Source organism: Artemia sp. Qi Xiang Cuo, chromosome 12 (genome assembly GCF_049724085.1).
Source record: "Artemia sp. Qi Xiang Cuo chromosome 12, ASM4972408v1, whole genome shotgun sequence".
In the NCBI taxonomy this organism is placed as follows: Eukaryota; Metazoa; Arthropoda; class Branchiopoda; order Anostraca; family Artemiidae; genus Artemia; species Artemia sp. Qi Xiang Cuo.
Window position 1 is genome coordinate 48,006,979 of NC_142805.1, and position 22,830 is coordinate 48,029,808.

Here is a 22,830-nt window from a genome sequence, read left to right on the forward strand (position 1 = left end):
TTAGGGTCCATCTTAGAGATTTGTGAAAAGTATCATCTTTGATTTATGACAAGGAAAAATTTTAAATTTCTTTTTTACCAAAATTTTAGTCAATATCAAAACTTCCTTTGGCCATTTATTATCAAAAGCAGAAAGCACTTCTATTGAGTAGTCTAGAGGCCTTTCACACATGCAGCAATTTATTTTAGCTTCGCACAGGACACAATTGCAAACTCTCAGTGTCCATCTTAGAGAATTGTGAAAAGCATCATCTTTGGCTAATGGCAAGGAAAAGTTTTAAATTTCTTTTTTACCAAACTTTTAGTCAATATCAAAACCTCCTTTGGCCATTTATTATCAAAAGCAGAAAGTACTTCTATTGAGTAGTCTAGAGGCCTTTGACACATGCAGCAATTTATTTTTGCTTCGCACAGGACACAATTGCAAACTCTCAGGGTCCATCTTAGATATTTGTGAAAAGCATAATGTTTGGCTAATGGCAAGGAAAAGTTTTAAATTTCTTTTTTACCAAACTTTTAGTCAATATTAAAACCTCCGTTGGCCATTTATTATCCAAAGCAGAAAGTACTTCTATTGAGTAGTCTAGAGGCCTTTGACACATGCAGCAATTTATTTTAGCTTCGCAGAGGACACAATTGCAAACTCTCAGGGTCCATCTTAGAGATTTGTGAAAAGTATCATCTTCGGCTAGTATGATCTTTGGCTAATGGCAAGGAAAAGTTTTAAATTTCTTTTTTTTTTAAACTTTTAGTCAATATCAAAACCTCCTTTGGTCATTTATTATCAAAAGCAGAAAGTACTTCTATTGAGTAGTCTAGAGGCCTTTCACATATGCAGCAATTTATTTTAGCTTCGCACAGGACACAATTGCAAACTCTCAGGGTCCATCTTAGAGATTCGTGAAAAGTATGATCTTTGGCTAATGGCAAAGAAAAGTTTTGATATTCTTTTTTACCAAACTTTTAGTCAATATTAAAACCTCCTTTTGAGATTTATTATCAAAAGCAGAAAGTACTTCTATTGAGTAGACTAGAGGCCTTTCACATATGCAGCAATTTATTTTAGCTTCGCACAGGACACAATTGCAAACTCTCAGGGTCCATCTTAGAGATTCTTGAAAAGTATGATCTTTGGCTAATGGCAAAGAAAAGTTTTGAATTTCTTTTTTACCAAACTTTTAGTCAATATTAAAACCTCCTTTTGAGATTTATTATCAAAAGCAGAAAGTACTTCTATTGAGTAGTCTAGAGGCCTTTCACATATAAAGCAATTTATTTTAGCTTCGCACAGGACACAATTGCAAACTCTCAGGGTCCATCTTAGAGATTCGTGAAAAGTATCATCTTTGGCTAATGGCAAAGAAAAGTTTTGAATTTCTTTTTTACCAAACTTTTAGTCAATATTAAAACCTCCTTTGGCCATTTATTATCAAAAGCAGAAAGTACTTCTATTGAGTAGACTAGAGGCCTTTCACACACGCAGCAATTTATTTTAGCTTCGCACAGGAAACAATTGCAAACTCTCAGGGTCCATCTTAGAGATTAGTGAAAAGCATCATCTTTGGCTAATGACAATGAAAAGATTTTAATTTCTTTTTTACCAAACTTTTAGTCAATATAAAAACCTCCTTTGGCCATTTATTATCAAAAGCAGAAAGTACTTCTATTGAGTAGACTAGAGGCCTTTCACATATGCAGCAATTTATTTTAGCTTCGCACAGGACACAATTGCAAACTCTCAGGGTCCATCTTAGAGATTCGCGAAAAGTATCATCTTTGGCTAATGGCAAAGAAAAGTTTTGAATTTCTTTTTTACCAAACTTTTAGTCAATATTAAAACCTCCTTTGGCCATTTATTATCAAAAGCAGAAAGTACTTCTATTGAGTAGACTAGAGGCCTTTCACACACGCAGCAATTTATTTTAGCTTCGCACAGGAAACAATTGCAAACTCTCAGGGTCCATCTTAGAGATTTGTGAAAAGAATCATCTTTGGCTAATGGCAATGAAAAGTTTTTAATTTCTTTTTTACCAAACTTTTAGTCAATATAAAAACCTCCTTTGGCCATTTATTATCAAAAGCAGAAAGTACTTCTATTGAGTATTCTAGAGGCCTTTCACACATGCAGCAATTTATTTTAGCTTCACACAGGACACAATTGCAAACTCTCAAGGTCCATCATAGAGATTTGTGAAAAGCATCATCTTTGGCTAATGGCAAGGAAAAGTTTTGAATTTCTTTTTTACCAAACTTTTAGTCAATATTAAAACCTCCTTTTGAGATTTATTATCAAAAGCAGAAAGTACTTCTATTGAGTAGACTAGAGGCCTTTCACATATGCAGCAATTTATTTTAGCTTCGCACAGGACACAATTGCAAACTCTCAGGGTCCATCTTAGAGATTCGTGAAAAGTATCATCTTTGGCTAATGGCAAAGAAAAGTTTTAAATTTCTTTTTTACCAAACTTTTAGTCAATATTAAAACCTCCTTTGGCCATTTATTATCAAAAGCAGAAAGTACTTCTATTGAGTAGACTAGAGGCCTTTCACATATGCAGCAATTTATTTTAGCTTCGCACAGGACACAATTGCAAACTCTCAGGGTCCATCTTAGAGATTCGTGAAAAGTATCATCTTTGGCTAATGGCAAAGAAAAGTTTTGAATTTCTTTTTTACCAAACTTTTAGTCAATATTAAAACCTCCTTTTGAGATTTATTATCAAAAGCAGAAAGTACTTCTATTGAGTAGTCTAGAGGCCTTTCACATATGCAGCAATTTATTTTAGCTTCGCACAGGACACAATTGCAAACTCTCAGGGTCCATCTTAGAGATTAGTGAAAAGAATCATCTTTGGCTAATGGCAAGGAAAAGTTTTGAATTTCTTTTTTACCAAACTTTTAGTCAATATTAAAACCTCCTTTGGCCATTTATTATCAAAAGCAGAAAGTACTTCTATTGAGTAGACTAGAGGCCTTTCACACACGCAGCAATTTATTTTAGCTTCGCACAGGAAACAATTGCAAACTCTCAGGGTCCATCTTAGAGATTTGTGAAAAGCATCATCTTTGGCTAATGACAAGGAAAAGTTTTAAATTTCTTTTTTACCAAACTTTTAGTCAATATTAAAACCTCCTTTGGCCATTTATTATCAAAAGCAGAAAGTACTTCTATTGAGTATTCTAGAGGCCTTTCACACATGCAGCAATTTATTTTAGCTTCACACAGGACACAATTGCAAACTCTCAAGGTCCATCATAGAGATTTGTGAAAAGCATCATCTTTGGCTAATGGCAAGGAAAAGTTTTAAATTTCTTTTTTACCAAACTTTTAGTCAATATCAAAACCTCCTTTGGCCATTTATTACCAAAAGCGGAAAGTGCTTCTATTGAGTAGTCTAGAGGCCTTTCACACATGCAGCAATTTATTTTAGCTTCGCACAGGACACAATTGCAAACTCTCAGGGTCCATCTTAGAGATTTGTGAAAAGCATCATCTTTGGCTAATGGCAAGGAAAAGTTTTAAATTTATTTTTTACCAAACTTTTGGTCAATATCAAACCTCCTTTGGCCATTTATTATCAAAAGCAGAAAGAACTTCTATTGAGTAGTCTAGAGGCTTTTCACATATGCAGCAATTTATTTTAGCTTCGCACAGGACACAATTGCGAACTCTCGGGGTCCATCTTAGAGATTTGTGAAAAGCATCATCTTTGGCTAATGGCAAGGAAAAGTTTTAAATTTCTTTTTTACCAAACTTTTAATCAATATCAAAACCTCCTTTGGCCATTTATTATCATTAAATAAAAAAAAACAAGTTATTTTAAACTGAAAGTAAGGAGCGACATTAAAACTTAAAACGAACAGAAATTATTCTGTGCATGAAAGGGGCTGTCCCCTCCTCAGCACCTCGCTCGTTACGCTAAAGTTTTTTATTGTTTAAAAAAAAATAGAGTTGTGAGAAAGTCAAACATTAGCGTAAAGAGCGAGGCGCTGAGAAGGGGACAGCCCCTTTCATATACGGAATAATTTCTGTTCGTTTTAAGTTTTAATGTCGCTCCTTACTTTCAGTTAAAAAAAGCTTGTTTTTTTATTTAATTTTTGAATGCTTTTGAATTAATGCAGGTTTTGATTTTGGCTCACGGTACATGAATAATTAAAACAAAATTTGCATATTAATTTTACTTTCATTTGGTTAAATGGCTTTCTCGAAACTTGTTGAATTTTATTTACGAACGTTTTTATTAGTAATAAATATACGTAACTTACGAATTAACTTACATAACGAACTTCTATATTCAAATATTTTTAATACTTATATTAGGGGGTTTGCCCCCTAGTCAATACCTCGCTCTTTAAGCTGAAGTTCGAATTTTGTTCCAATTCTTTAAAAATGATCTCTTAATCACAAAGGCCGTTAATTATAATAAATAGCTCTTATGAAAGTACTAAGAAAATTTTAGCGCAAAAAACGAGGTATTGACTAGGGGGTGAACCCAATCATATAGATAATAATTTCTGTTCGTTTTAAGTTTTGATGTTGCTCCTTACTTTCAGTTGAAAAACTTGTTTTTTTTTTATTTAATTTCTGATTTTGTTTTTAATGCTGGGGAGTCCGGAACCCCCTTCACAGCAATGTCGCTTCCCCCATGAAAACTTCCTTCATGAAAAGATCCTCCCACATCACCTCCGACCCACCCCCACCCCCCACTACCAGAAAAAATTTCCCCTGAAAACGTCTGTATACTTCCCAATAACCAATGCTATATGTTAACATTGGGTAAAGTTCATAAATTTCAGCCCTCCCCCCGGGGGCTTCAGGGGATTAAGTAATCCTAAAAGACATAGTTATCACATTTTCGACCATACTAAACAAAATGGCTATATCAAAATTTTGATCGGGTGACTTTGGAAAAAAATGAGCGTGGGAGGGGGCCTAGTTGCCCTCCATTTGTTTTTGGTCACTTAAAAAGGGCACTAGAACTTTTTAATTTCCTGTCCAATGAGCCCTCCTACGATATTCTAGGACCACTGGGTCAATACGATTACCCCTGGGAAAAATAAAAAAAAAAAAAAAAAAACAAATAAACACGTATCCGTGAACTTTCTCCTGACAAGAAAGGCAAAATTCCACATTTTTGTCGGTGAGAGTCGGAAACCTCCAAAGTGGGGTTGTCTGATGCGTTGAATTTGATGGTGTGATTTTCATTAAAGTTTTTTAGTTTTTAAGGGGTCTTTTCCCCTTTATTCGAAAATCAGACAAATTTTCTCTGGTGCTTAACTTTTGATAGGTAAGATTAAACTTGATGAAATTGATTAAACTTGTATATTTGAAATCACAATTAAAATCTGATTCTTTTGATGTATCTATCGGTATCAAAATTCCGTTTTTAGACTTTCGGTTACCATTGAGCCGGGTCGCTCCTTACTTACAGTTCGTTACCACAAACTGTTTGAAAAGCAGAAAGCACTTCTATTGAGTAGTCTAGAGGCCTTTCACACATGCAGCAATATATTTTAGCTTCGCACAGGACACAATTGCAAACTCTCAGGGTCCATTTTGGAGATTTTTGATAAGTATCATCTTTGGCTAACGGCAAGAAAAGTTTTATATTTTTTTTTACCAATCTTTTAATCAATATCAAAACCTCCTTTGGCCATTTATTATCAAAAGCACTAAAAAAAACTCACAAATGACATATCCATAGGAGTCGGAGGAGGTGCTGTAAAACATGGCGGTGGTGGAATCATCATGTGCATCGGAGGTGTATACCTATACGGCTTAGTTACACTTCGAAGGGAATCCGACGATTGTCCCATTTCTGAAAAACAAGTCCATTTTTTCAAAGGAATAATGCTACTTCACGTAATTGGTGAATGTTTGTAACACCGAGCCAATCACATGAGGTTAACATTGGCAGCTAAAGCCAGTATTTCTCGAGGTTACTAGTACATTCAGAGTCAGTTGATTTCTAATCATTACAAGAGAGTAAACCCTGTTTTCTCTCTCACAACTCGGTGATTGCGTTCAAACTTACACAAGAAATTGGGAGGAGGGGTGAGGGGATTTATAATTTTGTGTTTAGGGGGAGGAGACAAAAAACAATTTCTCACAGCTCCTTTCAAAGATCATATTCAATTTTTTTTTTCTCTTTTATGCCTGTTTTTTTTTTACTCCGTCTAATTTACAATAAATCTCCAAATATTCATTAGTATACCTAGTAAATTTTTTCCTTAAAGTTAATAATTGAATTTAGAAAGACACAGTTTCCGCTTAAGGACACAGCGTTAAAACCCAAGTCTCCTTTGTAAAAGTTAAGGTGAGCATACAAATATTTTAATGTATTTCTTGATTTTTGCGATATCTCAGCCCAGGGTTGATTCTATAAATTTGGTATCAATCTTTCTATGCCCTTGAAACAGAAAAGTAAAGTACATCCAAAATGGGTAAAAAATTCAATAAAGATGACGAAAAATAAAGATAACTAAACATTATAAAGAAAATTAAAAACAAGCATTGATATCCTCTCTAAACTTCAGTGAAAAATCATTGTTCCCTCTGACCACACAGTTTCTTCTACAAATCTTTTTGTTTTTCTCCAAATTTCACGATTTTTCGCCTCTTTTTCAAAAGGATTAAAAGGATATACAGGGTTTATCTACCATTGTAAAACACAAAATATGGTAATTTTGTTCCTCTGCATTTGTAATCAATTTTCGTTTATATGTATATATATATACATATACTTAATATATATATATATATATATATATATATATATATATATATATATATATATATATATATATATATATATATATATATATATATATATATATATATATATATATATATATATATATATATATATATATATATATATATATAGTATATATATATATATATATATATATATATATATATATATATATATATATATATATATATATATATATATGTGTATATTTACCAGTGTCCTCTCGCCTAATGCTCGATCACAACTTAATTCTTACAATTCTCAGATTGTTGCCTGCCTTAAACAAGCCGAGGCCATAGCTGTCCCTGTTTCGCGTATTCGTTCGAAAACAAGAAGTTCTTTATGGAAAGAGGACCCTCAGTTAAAAATTTTTTAAAATCGGGCAAAAATGTGGCTTCGGATATGGAATGCGTGTGGCCGCCCCATTTCGGGTCATGTATTTAATATTAAAAGAAAAACTAAGTCTGAATTCAAATCTTACTTGCGAAGCGTCCGATATAAGGGTAAGGAATTTCCGAAAAGTCCTCGGCAATGGAGTGAAATGGTTAATTCTAGTAAGCTAAACACGACTGTTTCGTCCAGTTTAATTCCTGGTGATTCATGGGTTAGTCATTACTCGACAATTTTCAGTACAGTAAATTATGCAGTTAATTCCAGGTTTTGTAGATTGCTTGTTTCAGTTATTCCACGTAGACTACGCCAGAAAGATATAATTCTTATTAGTGCTGAGTCTGTTGTGAAAAGCATTAAAAAAACTAAAATCTAAGTCTGTTGATTTGGATGGAATTTGTGTTGAACATTTAAGAATCGATTCTCCCGAGTCGATTAGCCATCTGCAACTACTTTTTCAGATGTGTGTTAGTAGCTCACTAGTGCCTGATTCTTTCCTGTGTGGTACTGTTACCTCTTTTCTGAAGTGAGGGAAGGATCCGCTTAATTGTGGATCCTACCGCCCCATCACTGTAGCGTGTAATTTAAGTAAACTATTTGAATATGTATTGCTTCCCATTTATTCAAGATAAGGTGGATTATGACGCAAATCAGTTCGGTTTTAAGTCGCGTATAGGATGCCAGCATGCCCACCGTATACTTGCAAAGGTGTTAAAAGAATCACAACGTATAAAAACAGAAGTTCACTTTTGTGCGTTAGACCTATCTAAAGCTTTCGACACTGTTTGTCACTCTCAGGCATGGTTTTCTCTGGCACGTTTGGGTATGAATAATTCAATTATTTGTGTACTTCGGTTTTGGTACCAGAATTCATTTATTCAGTTGAGACAGGGTTCCCGGGCCTTTGGCAAAATCCCAGTTAGATATGGGGTCCGTCAGGGTGGAGTGCTTTCACCTCATATTTTTAAAGCCTGTTTATTGAATGTTCTTAATATGATACCGCTTTCTTACTCTTCAGGGTTGTCAAACGTCTCCTATATTGCATATGCGGATGATCTTCTGCTTGTTAGCGGGTCAAAGTTTACATTAATGAAATCTGTGCTACTAGTATCGCGGCTGTATGGGGAAATCGGATTAAGCCTCAACACTGATAAATGCGAATATTTAGTGTTTAATTCAAAATCTTCAGCAACGCCACTTGATTGCGGCGTATTTTCTGTAAAAAGTGTTGAATCTTTCCGATGGCTTGGGATCAATATTTGCATATCGCTTACCTCATTTCGTTTCCGGGCATTGAGTGATATTAAAGAGAAGCTGAAACTGGGGTACGCCAAAATTGTCCCCAACAGGGGAAGATATAACAGAAAAGCATTGGCTAAATTGTACTCGAGCTTTTGTGACCATGCAGTTTTGTTCCCAGCTGGCCTTCACATCCTGTTTCGGCCAGGGGATATTAGCGCTATTAGAATTATGTATTTCAGATATTGCAAGTTTTTATTGTATCTGTCTCGCAGATACTGTAATAGAAAGATGATGCAGATTTTTGGCGCTCCAGATATTGTAAATTGTTTTGTCAGAAAAAGTAGCCGTCTTCAAGAAAACATTTATGCTACTTTAGGTGTTAACCACCCACTAATCCGGGTAGCCACAGCGCATTGAGTGTAATATTTATTTATTGTGTTGTTGTTAAATGTATCTTTGTGAGTTTTTTGTTTTGTTTTGTTTTTTTTCTCTTTTCTTGTGTTACTCCACTTCATTTTCTGTATAGTGGGTCAAAAATAAATTATTATTATTATTATTATATATATATATATTTATATATATATATATATATATATATATATATATATATATATATATATATATATATATATATATATATATATATATATATATATATATTTATATATATATATATATATATATATATATATATATATATATATATATATTATATATTTATATATATATATATATATATATATATATATATATATATATATATATATATATATATATATATATATATATATATATATATATATATATATATATATATATATATATATATATATATATATATATATATCGGGCCCTAAGAATGTGCTATCAAGCTCCAACCTCCCATCCTACCCCTATCTTAAGAACAGTGACTTCTCATAAAGTAGAAAACTGCTGTGTTGCGTGAATGGAACTTTTACGGATTGAAATATATCTCTGTATGGTTCTATTTGGTTTTCAGGTTATCTAATTTCAGCTCTTGCCTATTTGCAAGGCTTAACAGATTTCGCCCAGATATAACTATTACTTTTCTAGGTTTTGAGAAATTAAATTGATGATTTTGAGATCCACACCCGGTCCTAAAACCCAAACCATGTTGCCAAGGCATGCGCCTTGGCAGACTCTATGTCAGGCTGCCATTTTTCCTAAATATATAGACGCGGACCCTCGAAAAAAAAATTGACTACAATCAAAAACAAAACCATACAGAGAACAAATAAGACTGCCTGATATTTGGACGGACTATGCTTGAATTACTCACGAGAAGAGACTGGAGAAAATAAAAAATAGCGTACAAAAAAGATACAGTTGCGAGGAAATTAACATCCATCCCTTATTTAAAAGATACTGACAAAAGAAAGAGACGAAAAGAAGACAGAACAAATATAATGCAAGGCAAATAAATAAAAAAGAGAGCAGATAAATACCTTGATATGAAAAAAAAAACATAAACCAAGCCGCGGCAACTACAACAAAAAAGAGATAAAGCGGTAAAGATCAAGAGAAAACTAGCTTACCCGAATTCTTCTTTTTTATTTTTCGATACCCCTCAGGAGTCCGACTTAAGGAAGCGTATCCAGAATTATCAAAAACTTCAGGGTTCTTCATCTCTATCGCGCTAGCCTCCATATCTGGACCCCTGACAGTGGGTGGAGGGGTATCTTTCAGTAGCTGGCTTACCATCCACGGGTCGCATTCCGGAGAAGAGCTCTTTAAAACGAAAACATAGCTATTAATCCTATTTAAGAGTACGTTAAAACTGGTGTGTCCAGTTGATTTCCTGGAAAACTCCCCCTCATCATAAGAGTCCTCCCGTGGACCCCCCTCCCCCCGAAAATTTTCTTATAAACAATTATCCCCAAGAAAATTCCCCCGCGTGAAAAACTGATCAACCAAAGGGGAAAGACAAACAAAAAGGATGAAGAAACGAAGAGATTTCAAATTATCATATCCATATTGAAATATGGCTAGAATGTATGGTGTAAAATATCCTATAGTACTTATTCTTATATTTTTATTTCTTTTAATTCTTTTTTCGTGTTTTTGAGTATTGGTGTTGGGAGTTGAGTTGTCATAGCAGGGTAAGATAATGGTTAAAGCAAATAATATAGAAATATGAAATTAGTGACGACTGTGGAAGAGGTGTTCTATGTTGGAAGTGCCCAGAGATGCTGAATAAGACCAATAAGTACGAGTAATTACGTAGTAACGTCTCTTCATCTTGATGGCATTGTAGTGGTGAAATTTGATGGCATTTGTTTAGAAATTAATTACTTAAAAAATATATTTGGTGGCAATTCAGAATAATTATAAATTTTCTAGAGTGTCAATGTCACAGAGAACAGAAGAGGTGGGATTAAAAAAAGGACCAAGAATCAAGAAAACCGGTGTAAAAATAGTAACACTAATACCCCAAAGTGCAATCTTCGAGAAAACCAAAACAACATACCATACCCTATTGTTTGGATTCAATTATCATTAAAACTTCTGAAGGTTTTCTTGATTTCAAGGAAAATAAGATTAGAGCTACAAAGAATGTATTTCTTCGAATCACGTCTTGACACAAAGAAAGAAATTCCCAATGGTGATTTCTCTGGAAAACCTTTCCCCCAGCAACATTTAGTATTTACGTCATAAAAACGTATTATCTGACATTGCAAACTCCTCCCCCAACAAACGATTTTTCGACACTCTCCTCTCCAAAAATGGTGATAGTATACAACTATAACTCCACAAGAACTTCATAACTAAAGTGTCAACATAGTTTTACCTTCTTTCAATTCAAAATACAGACAATGGGGAACTTTTCTTTTTGTATAAGTTGAAGCTAAATAATGTCAAGCCCAAATCAAAATCGATATCTGACTATGTAAAACAGTTTGTGGTAATGAGGTGTAAATAAGGAGCAAGCAACGCGGCTCAATAGTAACCTAAATTTCCAAAAAAAACGAATTTTGATATCAAAAGTTACATCAAAGAATCGGCTTATTATACTGATTCCAAATACATAAGATTTATCAAGTTTTGTGTTACCAATCAGAAGCTGAAATCAGAAAACCAATCAGAAAAAAATTGCCTGATTTTCGAAAAAGGAGGAAACGCCCTCTAAAGTCAAGTAATCTTAATAAAAATCACGCCATCAGATTCACCGGATCATAGAATCATGCCGTAGACGTTTCAATCTCCTATATACAAAAATAGTAGCTTCCCATCAGAAGCTGCCAGCTTGAAAAAAAATTGCCTGATTTTCGAGAAAGGAAGAAACGCCCTCTAAAGTCAAGTAATCTTAATGAAAATCACACCATCAGATTCATCTTATCAGAGAATAATGCTGTAGATGTTTCAATCCTATAAACAAAAATGTGAAATTTTGCAATTTGTGCCAGAAGAAAGATCACTAATGCGTTTTCACTTGTTGTTCTTTTGTATGTTTCTCCCAATTTAATCATTATAGGTACAACACCGCAGATGCAAAAATCACTATAGATACAAATAAAGAAGAACAATAATTTACAAGAATTAGAAGGAATCGCTATTTTTTTTAAGGGACTCAACGTGCGTTTTTTACATAGACAAGTTTACTTATGTTTATTTATTTCTATTTGTTTTAATAAAACCCGATGGAATTTAAAATTGAATTAAGAAAATTATATGATTATTGAATAATAATATCATTGAGTGATAATAAATATATATATATATATATATATATATATATATATATATATATATATATATATATATATATATATATATATATATATATATATCTTATCTCTTTAAACGAGCATTAATTTTGTATGTATTTATTTATATATGCATGTTTTTTTTTTCGAAAACGGCTACTTACTTTTTTTCTGGCCTAAAAAACGATCTGTAGGCTATAGGTCACGAGCTTGAGAAAATTCATTAAGAGCCTTGATTTTGGAATAAACAAACCCGACAAGTGACGCCATCTTTATGAGCACATTTCAAGAGCATATTTTCTTCACATTTGCCTCAGCAGAGGTAGAAATTTTTCAGTAGAGCAGAGGTCAAAATTTTATGACGAGTCAAAAACAAAAGTGAAGAATAAAGAAATATCCAACCTACAAGACATGCAACAATGAGGAGTAAAAGGAATTAAAAATGAAAGTGAGGAACAAAGAAATATGGGATCAAAAATAGGTCACAGCGAGCACAAAGAAATATACGGTTAGAAGATAAGCGGCAGTGAGAGGGCCAGTATCCGAACGTGTCAAAAATGAGGTGAAGAACAAACAATTGTCCTGTTAGAAGACAAGTGACAGGTGATTCGTTTAGTGGTTGCTACTTACAACAAAAAGCAATATATGCAAGCCTTCCCCATGCCGAGTGCTGGGACCCGGTCTCTAAATCGGCTATATATTTTTTTTCTTAAAACTGCCATATTGGCATCTTTAGCCACAAAAACGATCTAAAAAGTTCACAAATTTAAGGATGAATTTGTATTTTTCTCAGGGTGGTTGTATCAAACCTATGGTGACAACATGACATCAAGAACTGGCTCACATTGTCTACGGTTAGAAGGCAAGCCCCCTTCAACAGTTCCTGAAAGTTCCACATTAATACCATCAGCCTCAGTAATATAGTACTAACAGCAGTAGTAGTACTACTACTAGTTGTAATAATATGCTCATAGTGTTCTTTTTATTAGCTCAACAAGACCCTCAGCATAATCTGAAAGTTTCAACCTAATACTTTAAGCTGTTCTTGATATACTGCTGATACGGCCATTTAACAGCATGCATACATACAGAAGTTTTCAATTTAATCTAACATACCCCCCCCCCCCAACATTATCTGTAAACGTCTCCTTAATAACGTTAGCCTTAATATTAGTATTAATGGTGGTTATGGAAGTAGTAGGGATGGTATATATAATAGTGCCTTTTCGTTGGTTTAATCACCCCGTTAATGCTACTGCTGCTACTAGTCCCAGTGCTATTACTGTTTCTACCGCTACTGATCCTACAACTAGTTCTACTAATACTCCTACTACTGCTAATGTGACTACTATTACGACTATGGCTAAGTGTACAAAGATGAAATTTTCAGAGAATATGGAGTGGGGTAGGGGGAAAGTTGAAATGAACCACAACATGCCATCTCCATGCAGGTTGTCAAAAGAGCATATCAGCAAAATCTCGGGAACAACCTGGTGTGTGATGTTGATACTTAGAGGGTTTGTTCTGGGGGATATTGGACTAACTAAGAAGCAATATTTGCATCCTACTACTACTACTGCTTCTACTACTGCAACTATCGCAACTGCTACTATTATTACTACTGCTCCTACTACTACTAAAGCTAAGGGTACTGCTATTTCTACTGCTACTACTGTTACTAGTGGTGCTACAGGTACTAAAGCTAAAAGTACTAAAGCAAAAAAAAAATTTCGGAATGTCGAAACCATATTGAGCTAACTCAAAACATACTATGTGCATACAGTTTGTCAAGAGAACCCATCAGAAATGCCTCAGGAACGGTTTATTGTAGTAAGTTGAGACTTCCAGCGTCTTTTGAGGGATATGTTGAAAAAAAGGTGCTATTTGTATACTGCTACCAAGGCTCCTACTACTACAACTATTGTTACTACTGAAGCTCAGGGTATTAAGGTGAAGCTTTCAAAGAGTGTTTTCGTGGATGTTGAACTAAAATTAACCATGAGCATGTAGACTGTGAAAAGAGTGTAACGGCAATGTCTCAGGAAAGAATTACGTTATTAAGTTAGAACTTTCAGGGTATGATGTGGCGGATTTTGAACTAACCAAAAGGCACTATGTGTATACTACCATCACTGATACTACGATTGCTGTAATTAATGAGGCTAAGGGTATTAAAACAAAACTCTTAGGAAACATTTCGGGGGTGGGGGAGGCTCAGTTAAACGAAACTAAACTACATACAAGCGGGTTTTCACAGGCAGCGCAGTGCTATCATAGAAACTTTTACAAGATCTCATTTGATTGGAAATGAAAAGTTCTAGTGCCCTTTTTAAGAGCTAAAAGAAGTTGGACGGCAAACAATCCCCTTCCTAAGTCAACTAACTCTCCGTATACATCCACTAAAAATCAATCAGCAATCAGGGTAAAGGCTGTAAGTTATGCAATTCGCCCACTGTTTACATATTGCATTTTTTATTGAGAAGATGGGCACGTTTGCCCTTTAGTTTCTAAAAAGACAAAGGGCATTCAGACGAACCTTTCAGGGAATATTGAGAAAGTGTTGAACTGAATAAAACACGTTATGTGCAAACATGTTTTCAAAAGAGCTTAATTCAAGAACAACAGAGTACATTAATTTGGAACTTTCAGGAAACGATAAGGGGAATATTCAATGGACCAAAAATACAATATTTGTACGCTATTACTACTGCTACTACTACAACTAGTACAGCTACTATCACCATAACTACTACTACTACTTCCACTACTACCACTACAGCTGCTGCTTCTGTAGCGAGTACTACCACGGATGAGGTTGTTGAAGTGAAAATTTGTGGAAATACTGAGGGAAAAGTTGAATTCAGACAGACAGCGCCCCTCCTAAGCCCGATAATTCTCCAAACACATCCAGAAAAAAAAAATAGCAATATCGTTAGGAAAGAAGAAATGTTTGACCTTTGGTGCTCAAAAAGACCAAGCGCGTTCAAGTAAAGCTTTCAGAGAATGTTTAGAGAAAAATTGAACTGAATCAAATGATGTTGTGGGCATACTGATTTTCAAAAGGAGAAAGCTGAATAACTGAGGGTATTAAGTTAGAACTTCAAAGGAATAGTGAGAGGGATCATCAATCTACCAATGGCATGTTCAGGGGGTTATTGAAGTTGCCGAATGGCACTTCGTGCATGTTCACACTATTGCTACTATTATGACCGATGCAACTATTACTTTTACTTAGTTCAAGGACGTTAGGGTAAAACTTTCAGGGGGCACTCTCTAAATACTACTACTACTGCTGCTGCTGCTGCTACTTCTACTACCATTATCATTATTGCTACGACTACTACTACTGGGGCTAATGCTAGGAAGTTGAAACTTCCAGCATATATTTAGGGGGATGTTGAACTAAATAAAACACACTCTGGACAAACAGGTTATCAAAGGGGCATTTCGATAGTATCCCAGGAATTGTCTAAGGCATTAAGTTGGTGTTTTCAGAGCATGTTCAGTAGGAAGTTGAACTAGGCACAATGCAAAACGTGTATACTACTGCAACCACTTACACTACTACTGCTACTACGACTACTTCTACAACTGCTACTAGTACTGTGACTGCTACTGCTAAAACTACTACTACTAGTACTTCTGAAGATAAGGGTATTACAGCGAAACTTTCAGGGAATGTTGAAGAAAATAGTGAACTAAATTGAAACACAGTATGTGGATCCAGGTAATTAAGCAACTGTATCAGCCATATCTCCGGGATAGCTTAGAGCATGAAACTGAAACTTTCAGTTCGCATAAAGGGGGAGGTTAAACTAACCAAAAGATATTATGTATGCTACCCCTACTACTACTAATAATAATAATAATAATAATACTATTAAGGCTAAGTTTATTAAGAAGACATTTTCAGATAATGTCCGAAGGGGTGTATGTTAAATTAAATTGAAAAACACTGTATATATGCAGGCTGTCAAATGGCCGTATCAGCAGTATATCAAGAACAGCTTAGAGTATTAGGTTGAAACTTTCATAGTGTGCTGAAGGCCATGGTGAGCTAATAAAAAAAAAACACTATGAGCATATTATTCTTTATTTTTCTTTTGTCTTTTCATTCTTTGGATAAGCATTAATTGGATAAGCATTATAGCATTGGCGGACGTGATTATTGCATGGCACTGTTGGAAAGCGGGGGGATTTAATTGCCCCACCTTGCCAGTAAGTTTTCATTTCCTGCTGTTATTTTTTAACATAATATTTTTGGAAGGGGTTGAATGATTATTTTGGAAATGGCTGAATTAACCAGGATCGCAGCAATCCCTGAAAAATTGTCGCAAATGGATGCTAAATTAAATCAGATTCAAGATGTTGTCAATTGCGTTTCTACGATCGAATCGGAATTAGCGGCCCTCTAAACTGAGACAAGCAGACGGGATGATGCAGTAAGATCTGAAATCGACCAGCTGCGGAACCTACTATTTGAAGAAAAGAAAAGGTGGGACCAACTTGAAAGAGAAATGAAACAGCAAAATCCGATCATTTATAGTTTACAGTCAGTAAACCCACCTCCTAGTAGAAGAAGTTATGGCGGTAATAAACCACATTTTACCCCAGCTTAGTTTGACCAGACGTGATTTTAAGGATGTGTTTCACCTGGGAAAAAGTAAACCAGCGCGGTGCGCCCTATTTTGGTGAAATTTAATAATCGAGAACTTCGCGACATAATCCTATGTAGTGGCCGGCTTTGAGAAAAAGTTTGATATTTTTGTAGCCCCGGATTATACCTATTTAGAACGTAAATCTCGCCAAGAGCTAAAACCAATGCTGAATGAGGCTTTGTCGCGTGGACAAGACGCCAAATTAACAGGAACACGCCTATTGATTGAGGACCAAAAATTTTATTATGACCAAGTCAGAGGCAGGGTGGAAATGTTGGCTGCTAAACCTAGTATTGTGCCCAGATCGCAGACTCAGCAAGTTAACCCCCAAGCCCCGAAAATTCAAAATTCTCAAATTGTAAACTTCGGAGCCAGCAGTAACAAGAACGCGGCTTGGCCTGATCAAAAGCACAAAATGGTTACTCGTGGGAAAGCAAAGAGGATATTAGAAACCATCATTAGTCCCGAAAATACCCATAAAACTGGAAATCGATGTGTCCGTAAAAACAGCACGACTGGAGCTGCAGCAAAACTGCACCAGCTGACAAGTCGAATGGTTTGAATTCACCCCTAAAAGAAGGGGCTAAACACTCCTCTGAGACTATGAGTGACGAGGACGAGAATAAGGATCTGTGTGGCCATATACCTTTGTCTGTTTATCGCGAACTTAGGATTGGGTGCTGGAATATTCAAGGTTTTAAAGAGAAAAAAACGTCATTAGCATTACTGAGTGATTTGAATATAGTCTGTGTGGTTGAGTCTTGGCATAACTGTGAGGATGATATGCAGTGCCCCCTTTACATAATTATTCTTTTTATGCAGTAAATAGAAAAGTTTCTAAGAATAATCGGTATTATGGTGGTGTGGTTATGTATTAATTAAAAACTTTTTCCACAAAATAAGTTTTTCAAAGAAAAGTAAAGAACTCCATTAAACCAAAAATGAGCAAAAATAAAATCAAATAATCTACCAAGCGTGAAACTACCACAAATCAGCATCGATAAATAAATGAAACCAAAAAACGAACAGAAATTACAATAAATAACCGGGTCAAACTCAAAACGAGCAAAAGTTAACATGAGTTGGGTTCAAAACCCCTATGCCTTCCCAAGGCCAGAACAACATTTGCACTTTACTGAAAAAACATGAATGTCTTTACTTTTATAACTTTAATAAATAAAATAATATTAACATTTTGATTACTAAATATCAGTATACGTATATTAAACTGACAATGCACATTCATTTGTATTTTTTTCAGTAAAGTGTATAATACGACAGCGCTTTCTATAAAAAACCTTATATGCCCCCAGGGTATAACTTACAACTCTTGCCCTGAAGGCTGTGGGGGAGTGTTCTCCTCAAAAACATAATTTCTATCTGGAAATCAGCTACGCTGAAGAAAATGGCTATCTAAAAATTTTGATTGGATGTGTTTCGGGAAATGGTGGGTGTGGAAGGGGTGTTAGTTGCCTTCCAATCACTTTTGACTATTATAAAGGGCACAAGCCACTCCAATTTTCAATTGAATGAGCCTTTTTTGAAGTTTATACGACAACTTCTTCGATACAAAGTGCCCTTGTCTAAAGGAAAAAATAATAAATAATATATTGTGCCAACATCGTTTTTATATGCCCCCAGGACATAAATTAAAACCCCTTGCCCTGAGAGCTGTGTGGGAGCGTCCTCCTCAAAACATAATTTCTATCTGGAAATCAACTACCCTGAACAAAATGGCTATCTCAAAATTTTGATTGGATGTGTTTGGGGAGATGTGGGCGTGGAAGGGGTGTTAGCTGTCTTCCAATTACTTTCGACTATTAAAAAAGGCACTAGCCATTCCAATTTCCAATAGAATGAGCCCTTTTCGAAGTTTCTACTACAACTCCTTTGATACCAAGTGCCCTGGTCTGGAAGAAAAAAATAAAACAAATTAAATAAATAATACATTGTGCCAACGTCGTTCTTTACTTAGGCAGCGCGATTGCGCTGCCTAAGATTTTAGCCAGACGTCATTTTCTTCTGCAGTGAGACTTGCGACCCAAATAGAGAATATAGTGTGGGGTAGATTTAAGTGTGAGAGTACTTTTTTAATTGTTGGTTCTTATATCTAGCACCGCAAAATAGTTCTTACTCGTCTGAAGACACGTGGACTATACTAAATGAAGAAACATGGTTGATTCCACAGAAGTTTCCGGGGGACCGTCTGGTTGTAGTAGGGGATTTTAATGCGTATACTTCGAATGTATTAGAGGTAATTCCTGAATGTTTTTCAGATGATAACGCGGAGGTCCTTCCTGAGGTCTTTGGGATGCCACGGAGCAGCGACGACCAGTCTAGAAGAACGAATATTTGGGGGAGAAAATTGGCATACTGCGAGGAGAATGGTTTAAACAATTTTTAATGGAAGATTTGGCGAGGGCAGAGATAGAGGTGAGCACACTTTCTTCTCCGGGCACAATCCCAGTGTTATAGATTACAATTTGGTGGGTGTGGCGTTCGCTGCCTGCGTTGTTGATTTTGAGGTTCTCCACGTGCTGGGTTCGGATCATTATCCTATAAGAATTTCTCTCCAATTTTCAAGGATATTTAATTTTCCTTCTCTTCCTCATTCTAGCCGTATATCCCAAGCTCAAGCTATAAGGCGGTTACGACAAGATTGGACTGATGAAGAATCGAAAGCGCTAAAAGACAGGTTTTGCTTGGAAGAGATTTTGGATAAGTTATAGGGTTTATATGAACTCTCTTCGGACCCTGAAATAATTACTGGCTGCCTGTCGCAACTCCTCCATGAAGAGGTGGGTCGGGTCCTGAAACCAATGCCGCCGAAAATAGGTCCTTTTGATAATGAATATAAACTTAGTAAGTTGTGCCTATTTCGCTTATTAAATAAGGCAAAATTCCGATGGCCCAGAGCAGCGACAAGAACCCTTATCAACATTTAGATTAGCTAGAAAAGAACACAAGGCTTTAGTAAAGAGGAAAAAAGTATTTTATGAAATTAAAGAGCAAGAGAAGTGTTTTCAAGCTTGTAGATCGGTCAGTATAAAGGAATTCTGGGAGTATTTGCGTGGGCCACGTGACCAATCAAAAATTATCAAAGAAGTTAACTCTTGGCCGACTTATTTTGAAGACCTGGAGAATCATAGAGACTCAGCTGGCCGGGCACCCATCTACCCGCAAGTGTATACTGAGCCGATTGATACAGTGGTCAGTGAATTCTCCACTCCCACAGCATTCTTATCACCTAATTCAGGAAACGTCAGAGAGTGAGCTAAAACAATCCATCAAGAGCCACCGTGGAGGATCTTCGCCGGGTATTGATGGAATTCCATCAACATTGTATAAGAAATTAATCGGTCCCATGTTGCCAGTTCTATCAACTTTGTTTACTGTGGTCCTGATTTCATGTAATTGGCCAACAGCATGAAATATGTCGGTTACAATGCCCTTATTTAAAAAGGGTGGCCGGACGAAACATAGCAACTATCGCCCTACTAGTCTAGTACCAACAATTAGTAAACTTTTGGAAAAGATACTAGATGTTAGATTAGGGCTGTGGCTAGAAAAGGAAAATATTGTCAATGAGACCCAAGGAGGATGCCGAAAGGATTATTCAACTACAGATCGTGCATTTATATTCCAGGCTCTTATTGGAAAATATTGCAGGGGAAATGGTAAGCTTTTTGTCGCGTTTTTGGACTTTGAAAAGGCATTTGATAGTACTGATAGACCTATTTTATTCCGTTGTCTTGTTAAGGTAGGCCAACCCAGGCCTTTTATTATGTTATTAATTAACAAGTATGAGATAACTTTATCTGTGGTTTTTATTATTAAAAAAGATGTATCTAGGCCATTCAGAACCTTCAGAGGGGTTCCCCAAGGATGCACGGTGTCACCAAAAATTTTTAGTCTGTATATCAATGATATTGCTGAGTTCTTTGAAAAGAGACGGGCCCCAGTTGTATCACTAGCGAATACCCTATTTTCTTGTTTGCTGTTCGTTGACGACATAGCCTTAGCGGCCAAATCAGCCGAGGAACTCCAAACTCTTCTGAATTTAACTGAAGCTTACCTAGAATCGAAGAAATTGAAGCTGAATACACCAAAGACAGAGATTGTCATCTTCCAAAGTAGGAAGTCCAATGGATATCAGGATTATTCATTTACTTATAAAGACGAAGCAATAATCGTGACTTCAAAGTGTAAATATCTGGGATTTGTGGTCGCAGCAAATGGGAATTGGACCGAGCGCATTAAATTAATGATTTCACGTGGTAAGGCAGCTGCTTGTGCTCTACTTCGACAAAAATATATCATTTGAATTAAAAATATGAAGATGCACAAGTACCTTTTTATGACTAAAATCCTATCTGTTGCCCATTATAACTGTGAGTTGTGGGGGACTACTAAGGTAAAACAACTGGAATCTCCGCAGTTTATGTATTTTAAAAGAGTTATAGGCCTCCCAAATAATTTTAGAAGTTAGGTCCTAAAGGGTGACTTGAGTTTGCAGTATCTACGTCATATGAGTACTATACAAATGATTAAGTTTTGGTTACATCTTACGCGCTTGCCTGATAACCGCCAGGCGAAAGCGGCCAACACAGAGATGTTGAGTTTTACCAAAAAGACAGCATGGCCAAACCAGGTTAAAGCCCTGTTGAACAATGCTGGTTTATCATGGACCCAGAATCCAGGTAAAACGTAATATTTCCTCGGTAAGTTTGCATCGCGCCTTCGGGACCAAGAGATTCAGGTTTGGCTAACGGGTCTTGAAAAGTCTAGTAGCCAGCGTTTTTACAGACAGATTAAAGATGTGTATGGAGAGGAGTTTTATTTGAAGCTAAATCTACCGTGGAGAACCGTTAAGTGTTGGTTGCAGGCACGGGAAAATTGCACACCACTGCGTAAAGGATACTGGGAGTCTTATGATGAGGATGACTCGGGAGGTAGGCGTGCCTGCCCCCTTTATGGAGAGTTTGAGGATGGGATGAACCATTTTCAGAGTAGATACTACAATTTAGTGAATTTTAGGGATACATTTTTTCGTGGGGATGTACCGCTGCTCCCGTGTGTTTTGGGGACTACTTCGAGGGACCTAATTATTGCGTTAGGTTGTTTTATAGAGAAAGGTCTGATGGTTCGGAAAGAAGCTGTATTTGTTGAGTTATTATTCTTTCTTTATTGTTCTTTTTGTTTATTTTTGTGCATATGGCCACTGGTTTTTAAAATACACGTATATGTATGTATCTATGTATTATTACAACTAGTAGTAGTACTACTACAGTTGCTAGTACTAATATAACTAGGGCTTATGATGTTAATGTAGAACTTTCAGGAACTAATGTGGAAGTACTCTAATGTGGAAATATCCTAACGAGTATTTTTAGGCAAAATCGTAGGCAAGAAATTTTTGGGAGAACTCGCAGTGAGGATGGAATTGTGCGGGGGTAAGTTCCTGGCGGAAGGATTTTACGTGGGAGGAACTTTCTGTGGAGGAGGTTTTCGTGGGGAGGAATTTTTGTGGGGAGGATTTTCCATGAAAAGGGAACGGATTTCCCTGGGATTATTTGAAAACAATCAGGAACTAAATAAAAAACAAGTTTTTTTCTATAGAAAGTAAGGAACAACATTAAAACATAACAAGAACAGACATTATTCCGTATATGAGAGGGGACGCCCTCTCTTCAATACCCCGCTCTTTACGCTACAGTTCAATCTTTCGTCTAAATTCTTTAAGAACAACTCCTGAAACACAAGGGCCGCACAATTAGAATCATACCCTTTTATAAAAGTTCTTTAAAACACTTTAGCGTGAAGAAAGATTTATTGAAGAGGGGACAGCCCCTCCTCATATAGGCCAACGGCATAATTTATGGTTATGTTAAGTTTTAATGTTGCACCTTACTTTCAGTTGAAAAAAGCTGTTGTTTTTATTTAATTTCAATAAAAAACAAACAAAATTAATTTAAAAAACTTTTTTCACGAAATAAGTTTTCAAAGAAAAGTCTTCCATTAAACCAAAAATGAGCAACAATAAAGGCAAATAATTTCCCGA

At 35.7% G+C, this 22,830-nt stretch overlaps 1 protein-coding gene across 2 annotated transcripts in view; it reads right to left on the bottom strand.

The window, feature by feature from the left end:
- LOC148946207 (meiosis regulator and mRNA stability factor 1-like) overlaps positions 1-22,830 on the bottom strand; it is a 344,665-nt gene that overhangs the window by 247,400 nt on the left and 74,435 nt on the right. For both annotated transcript variants that reach the window (XM_089098280.1, XM_089098279.1), the window contains exons 8-9: positions 9,943-10,135; positions 5,688-5,818 (exon numbers count right to left, since the gene is read on the bottom strand). In XM_089098280.1, coding sequence (XP_088954406.1) covers positions 5,688-5,818; positions 9,943-10,135 — 324 coding nt within the window. The remainder of the gene's footprint in view (positions 1-5,687; positions 5,819-9,942; positions 10,136-22,830) is intronic.